The 7,327-nt window shown below is 46.7% G+C and overlaps 1 protein-coding gene across 1 annotated transcript in view; it reads left to right on the top strand.

The window, feature by feature from the left end:
• Window positions 1-7,327, top strand: part of Pax8 (paired box 8) — a 54,262-nt gene continuing 46,935 nt past the window's right edge. Inside the window, exon 1 of the mRNA XM_059258800.1 lies at window positions 1-61. Within this exon, the coding sequence (XP_059114783.1) occupies window positions 1-61 (61 nt within the window). The remainder of the gene's footprint in view (window positions 62-7,327) is intronic.

Below are 7,327 nucleotides of genomic sequence, written 5' to 3'. Positions count from 1 at the left end.
ATGTCCTACCTGCACTCTACTCAGAGGATCCTCATCTCCAGTGAGAAAGAATACCAGAAAAGTAGGTAGCATCCCCAGGTAAAAAGTGAGGAACTACTTAGTTTCTGTTTCTGCTATTAACTGCCAAAATCCAGTGAGGTGTTACTCAGCTGAGACTCCAGCCCTGTGTTTGTCCTGTTAACTGCTGTGTACCTAGTGCCTGGCATCACAACATCACAATGAGGTCATTGTGTTACCTTGGCGGCTCACATTTGTTTCATGAAACACACACGCAAGCGTGTGTTTATCGAGTAGCACTTGTGTGCCAGTGTCCCAGGCTGAGTATTCAGAACAAAACTGACAAGAACCTCCCGCTCTTGTGTGAACGGATGGTAAAATAAAGAAGTAAAGACGTAAGCATGTTAACTCTGTGTGGATGGTGGGAAAGAGATACAACAGTGACCAGGGATAGGAGTAGGGGAGCAGAGATGTTATCAACAGTGGGAACTAGAGAATTCACAGAGCTAAAGGAGTGAACCTCAGACTAAGTAGAGAGTGGACAACAACACACAGAGAAAGAGGAAGGCTGAAGTGTTGGAGAAAACAAAGTTCAGGATGCTGGAGCAGGATAAATAAACAGCGTATAGAAGGAAATGGAGGGAGAGTGGACTATGGCAACCACTGCTGACATAGTAGGACTTTAGAAGCCATTATAAGAATGTTTCTTGCTCATATAATCCCTCCTCTCTCTTGCTGGTTGGACTCCTGGAGCTCCACCTGGGGTTTGGCGGTGGATCTCTCCATTTGCTTCCACCAGTCGCTGGATGAGAGTAACACCAGGCTGGGCTGAATAACCCAGGGGAGACCTTGCCTTGGAGGAGGTGGGAATCGGGGGTGGATTGGGGGGGAAGGTTGAGGGGTGGGAGAAGGGTGGACAGGGGAATCGTGGCTGATATGTAAAATTAAATTAATTATAAAATAAAAATATTTATTTTTTTATAAAAGAATGTTTCAGTTTTCCTAAGTGAGCTAGGGAACTGCTAAATTGAAATAGAATATAGCCGGGCGGTGGTGGCGCACGCCTTTAATCCCAGGACTCGGGAGGCAGAAGCAGGCGGATCTCTGTGAGTTCAAGGTCTGCCTGGGCTACAGAGTGAGTTCCAGGAAAGGCACAAAGCTACACAGAGAAACACTGTCTTGAAAAACAAACAAACAAAACAGCAACAACAACAAGAAAAGAAATAGAATATATTAGAATCTCATGACTGCTATAGTACACTGTACACACACACACACACACACAGACACACACACACCATAGGTATTACATATAGCATGAAATTTTTACGTAGTGGTTACACATAGCAATACAGTAATATACATAAGTTGACAAATGTATTAAATGTGGAAGATGGTTCATTGGGTTAAAACAATCATTGCATAAGTCTAATGACTTGAATTTGATCTTCAGAACCTACAGCACTCAACAAGATGGGGGCCCAGAGACAGGGAAACTGGCCAGGAGCTGGCAGGGCAGGTAGCTTGGCATGTACAGTACAGTGGCAGAAATGACAAGAGAGGCTTTGGGTCTCTGGTGGAAGGCCAGAGCCATTTACTGATGTTTGTACATACACACACACACACACACACACACACACACACACACACACACACTTCACTCATGAATTAACTAATTATTTTAAATTATTAATCATGATAATGAATATATGATAACACTTATTCCCCATGAAGTTTTGTCAGCCAAAAGCACTATTACAAGTATGAATTTCAAAGTGCTTTTAAGCCCACTTGTCCACAAGAGTCCACGCAATGGGACTAAAGATTTCCTAAGCAATTTTACTGACAATAAGGAAACGTGGTGCCAGTGAACTAAGGGATTTATTCAAGGTGTAGATTTAGGAAAGATTCTTCTTACTGCTTTGTAGAGATGGGAAACAGAGACCCAGGTAAGCTACGTGACTTTTTCAAGGTCCCAGAGCCTCGGTATCCAGTCTAGAAACCTAGCTTCCTGACTCACAGGAATGCCTTTTTAACTGCCTGTAATGGTTAACCTTGATTGTCAACTTGACGGGAATCACCTAGGAGACACACCTCTGGGTGTGTCTGTGAGGCTTTTTCGGGGAGGTTTAACTGAGACAGGAAGACTAGTCTTGAATGTCAATAGCATTATCCCATGAGCTGGAGTCCTGGACTAAATAAAAATGAAAAGTGAGTGAAGTCCCAGCATTCACTCTGCCTCCTGAGTGCAGGGAAATATGAACAACCACCTCACACTCCCACTACCCATGTTTCCCCATCACGACGGACTGTCCCCTCAAACCATGAAACAACATAATCTTTTATGATGATTGTGCTAATTGTCAACTTGACCAGAATTTAGAAACACCTAGGAGATGGGCCTCTGGTGTGGCTATGGGGGATTAATTTAGTTACATTAATTGATATGGAAAGGCACATTAGTTTTTGAGACAGGCATCAATATGCAGCCCTGCCCGGCCTAGAGCCCTCTATTTGGACCAGGCTGGCTTTAAATTCATAGAGATCTGCCGACTTCTGTCCTCTGAGTTCTGGACTTGAAGGGTCTTAATTACGAATGGGAGCATCCCCTTGGCAGGGATTATAGACTGTATGGAGAAAGGGAGCTGAGCACTACAAGCATGCATTTCTCACTCTGTGCTTCTTCACAGAAGATGCAACATGACCAGCTCCTTCAGGCTCTACTCCTGACCCCCCACCATAGTGGACCTGAACTGTGAGTCAGAATAAACCCTCACTTCTCCTTAAGATGATTTTGTCACGGCAATAACAGTACCGCACACCACAGGCAGAAGCCCATGTATAAAGTCCTACTCCTGCTTTCTCTGTTGCTCAGGACTGGGGTGGAACCTGAACTCTAGAACCCCAAGAAACTTCAGACATACGGCTCCTCTCCACCCTTCCCTTCTTTCTGTGGCCATTCAAGTTCTTGACCAGTATCTTGCTCCCGGCTTGTCAGACGGGATTGTGTTCATATAGAAACCTCCCCTGGCCGTTGGAAGTTTTGAGGTGGAAAATCCTTCCAAAGCTTTGATCCCAGCTGATGACCTGGGTAGGTAACCTAGGGCTAGCCACCAACCTCCTGCCTGGTCACCAGAGGGTTACAGCCTACTGTCATATAGCCAGAGGTAAAACTTAGTCAAAACCTGGCTAGACAATGTTTCCCTCACCTCATCTCCATCAACACTTCCCCCACCCCCAGTACTCTCCCACGCCCCCAGGAATTGTGGGAATATGTGTTCACCACCTATGTGCAACCTGGGCTTTTCACTCCATCCACCATACATTCAGCAAGAAGTTGTTTTGGATTGAATTACCTTTATTAGCGTCACACTGAGTTATTGAAATGGTGACTTCATGAGTTTTTCCTTTACATATGGCACTTGGCAGGCACGAAGACACAAATACATCTACAGGCTGCCATTGCAAACTTGAAAAGATTACTTGGGGCAAGCAGGATGGCTCAGCAGGTGATGTGCTGACTGTTAAGTCTGATGACCTGAGTTTAATCCCCAGGACCTGCATTGTAGGATGGAAGGAGAAGACCATCTCTTGAAAGCAAGCTCTCCTCTGATCTTCAACACCTGGAAAGGACATGCTGCAGGAACATGTCCTAAAAAATAGTCTGGTAAATTTTGATTTTTGATCCCACTTAAAGATTTGCTGTCTAGAACGGGTGTTATCTCGATGACTTTCTGAGCCATTGGCTGTGGCTTTTTCTCTTCTGTCTGGGCTTGATCCTGAGTCTTGAGAAATCTGACTTGTGGATCCACAGAAGAAATTCACCAATACTTCCTACCTTTGTAGTGATATCACATGCCGCAGACTCTATTCCATCTAGCACAGCTTCTAAAGTTACCAGAAAACCTCTTAGTGACGTTTTTCTATAGCTCTGTCTTTACATGCCCTCTCCATGCTCACCACATTTCCAACACACAGGGGACAATGTACTCTGCTTTCTTTTGGAATGGCGGAGAAAATTTTCTATATGCTGTCAGACTGCAGTCTACATGGTGTCTTGAGTACTTACTGACAAATTGGACAGTAGAAATAATCTTTGCTGTAGCATATGGCCACAGTCATGAAGGGAAGAGCTATGACAGCGGCCGTAGCATAGGTGGTGGTGGTGGTGGCAGCCTGGGCCAACTTCTTACCCCAGGAAGAACTTTCTAAAAGCCAAATATATTCCCCTCCTTTTCCTGCAGTAAAATCCTCTGCTCTTAGTACAAAGTCTAAACTCCTTAACATGCCTCCAGGGACCCGTGACCTAATCCTGTACACTTTCCAAACATCCCCCAGATGTCATCACATACCACAGATGCTCCACCACACCATACACATTATTCATATCACACACACACCTCACATACCACACATGCCCTTTGCATCCTCCACCACATACACACCACATACATGCTATCCTTACCCTCCACCACACCCCACACATTCCATCATTACGCTGCACACATGCACACACATTATTCATACTACATATACTCCACTACATAATACAGCCACCATTATGTACACCACTCCTATCCACATACATTATTCACACCAAACACACACCCCATCATACCACACATACCCTATACATACCCCACCACTCACACACAGCCTGTACCATACACCCACCACACATACTCCATTGTGCACAATTCATATACTGCCCCTGCATACCCCCTACCGTACCACATACGTACTCCATATCACCTATAGCCAGTCTCACACGCATACTATCACCACACACATATCATATATACCCCCATTATACCACATGCTAACATGTATACCCTATACTATACATAATACATACCAAACACACACACTACCCCACACACCCACCATACGCACACACACAAATGCCCTACACCACACACCCAGCATACCACCTACATATGTATCACATATATAAACCCACACAAGATATATACATACCACATAGGCACAACACATCGCCCACACTAAAGAAGTTCTTGCTCTAATCTTGCACACTTCTATAGACCCATCCTATACCACACACAGCTGAGAGATTCCTCATACATGCTGGGGTGATACCTGAGGTTGCAGACCCTCCTATCCAGAGGCACACAGCTCTAGAACTGAGGAGCATTCTCTGGAAGTAGACGACTCCTCCCTCACTCAGCTGCAGCTGAGGAATATAACCTGGTAGTAGAGACACAGAGCAGGCTCTATCCATGAATGTGGGGATGAGGATTGGAGGATAGAGGCCTCAGCCCCAGTGAGTACCTGCTCAGAGCCCCCCCAAAGCATGGAGGAAAACAGTTCACTCACACCTGTGACATCTTGTTCCCAGGCCCTCCTCCATCCTTTTCTTGGCTGAGCCTGAAGGAAATGATTTTCTTGAAAAAGAGAAAGAAAGAAAGAAAAGAAGAAAGGAGGGAATGAGGGAGGGAGGGAGGACAGATTGACAAACCCATAATGGGAATGTGAGCAAAACGAATGGAACCCACCAGGGCTGCCGCATACAGCATGACGCTCAGAGGAGGGGCATTTGGGCCAAGTAAAGGAAACTCTCCTTGGTAGTGAGATGCCTAAAATCAGAAAGGGTTTATAAACCAACAAAGTTTAGGAAAGGGCAGAGGTGGGTGAAGGACCCTTAAACAAATGTCTACAATGTCTGTGCTTTGCGAATGCTGCATGTGTTCAGGTAGGGAGCAGACGTATCCCGACAGTTGACTCTTTGCACTCTTTGAGGTGCCAGCCTCTCTGAGGACAAGCCTCCTCCTCACCATGGGCAAAGCATCCTCCCGATGCCACTGAGTCCCTGAAACTGACATGCACTCTCTGCTTTACTTTGGAGTTTAGTGCAAGAGCTGCCTTGGAGTCACGGCTACTGGTCATGCCTTAATATAGACATGAGGTAGAGGAAACGATGCTGGATGGTATATTAGCTGCATCTGAGATCGGACCAAGATTTCACCACTCAGCGGCTGAGTGACCCAGAGCAGGGCCTGTGTCCCAGGGGCCTCCAGACCCTGACTCCACTGGGTACTAGAGTAAATAAATGGGGCGGTCTATAGAGTATTCAGTCTTGCTGGCATTTAGTAATACTTAGTGAGTAACAGTGACAGCCACTTTTATCACAAGGATTCCTTACTTAGCATTCTCTCAAGATGATGCTCCGTCCACTCTAGTATAAGGGTCGTAAGCAGTGAGGAAAGCTGCCAGAAAAGAAAGGAAAAGAAGGTCTCAAGGCCCAACAGTAAGGGTAGGGGCTGTTGAAATGAATGTAGACATAGCACCTGTTCTGCTCAGAATGTGCCAGAAGGTTTTCAGAGGACAGTTTGAGAGGTTGGGGACAAAAGTCAGGTTAGATCTCCCCAATCTTCTTCATACCTTGAGCCATCCCCCACACCTCCACTCAACCCCCAACCATTCAGATTACTGGTCCCTCTGTCAGTACCCTGGGCACTGCCAGGGACTGGGGAGGGCCAACCCTACTCTGTTGTTTCTGCTAAGAGCAGGAACCCCTGGCATCCCAGGCCCATGGAGAATAGAGCCAGTCGTGGCCCTGGGTTTTTTCCTTGGCATGTCCCCAAGAACAGCTGTCGGGACAGTAGCCCACTTGGTGCCCTGGAATGGGTGGCAGGATTCCTGCAACCTGACTCCTGCTGTCCCAGGCTGGATCACAGGGTCCTGGCCAGGGGAGGGCACTCCTGTTTGCTGAGCGGCCAGCTTTCCATCTCACGGCAGGAGTATGTTCCCACCATGGGTCTGACCTCACTCTCGCCACACCCTGGCTTCCAGAAACCCTTCTTCCTAATGGGAGAATGATAGGTGCTGGGAAGAGGGGAGAACCACGTTGGAAGGAGCAGAGTTGGCAGGCATCTAACACAAGACCTGGGTCCCTACTGCTTACTGGATCCTGCCATCAGGGTGCCCCTGCTCAGGATGGCTTCTGTAGGCTCTGTTTTCTCATTTGCAAGGCAGGTTACAAAAAGGATCCAGCTCATTATCAGCAACTTTAAAAACGACTATTGGTAGAGGGAAACATGAATTTCCCCTCTAGCCCACGTATGAGTCCTTTAGTTATTTCTGCTACCCCAGTAAGGATTTTTCTTATTCAGCCGTAAGGAGCACCAGGCTCCCCCTCTAGCAGCCCAGGTAGACGCTGCCAAGGGGCTACAGAATGGGCAAAAGCCCAAGGGATGTGTGCCAGGTCACATCTCCAACCTTCCCCAGCTGACAAATGCCACTGGTGGCTTTTTCCAAACTGCCTTTCCAACCAGTGGCCCCTTTCCTCTCACCTGCCAGGACCTGAATTTCT

This window comes from Peromyscus eremicus, chromosome 4 (genome assembly GCF_949786415.1).
Source record: "Peromyscus eremicus chromosome 4, PerEre_H2_v1, whole genome shotgun sequence".
NCBI lineage: Eukaryota > Metazoa > Chordata > Mammalia > Rodentia > Cricetidae > Peromyscus > Peromyscus eremicus.
Note: the sequence above shows the minus strand (reverse complement) of the source record. Positions and strands in the feature narration are given on the sequence as shown.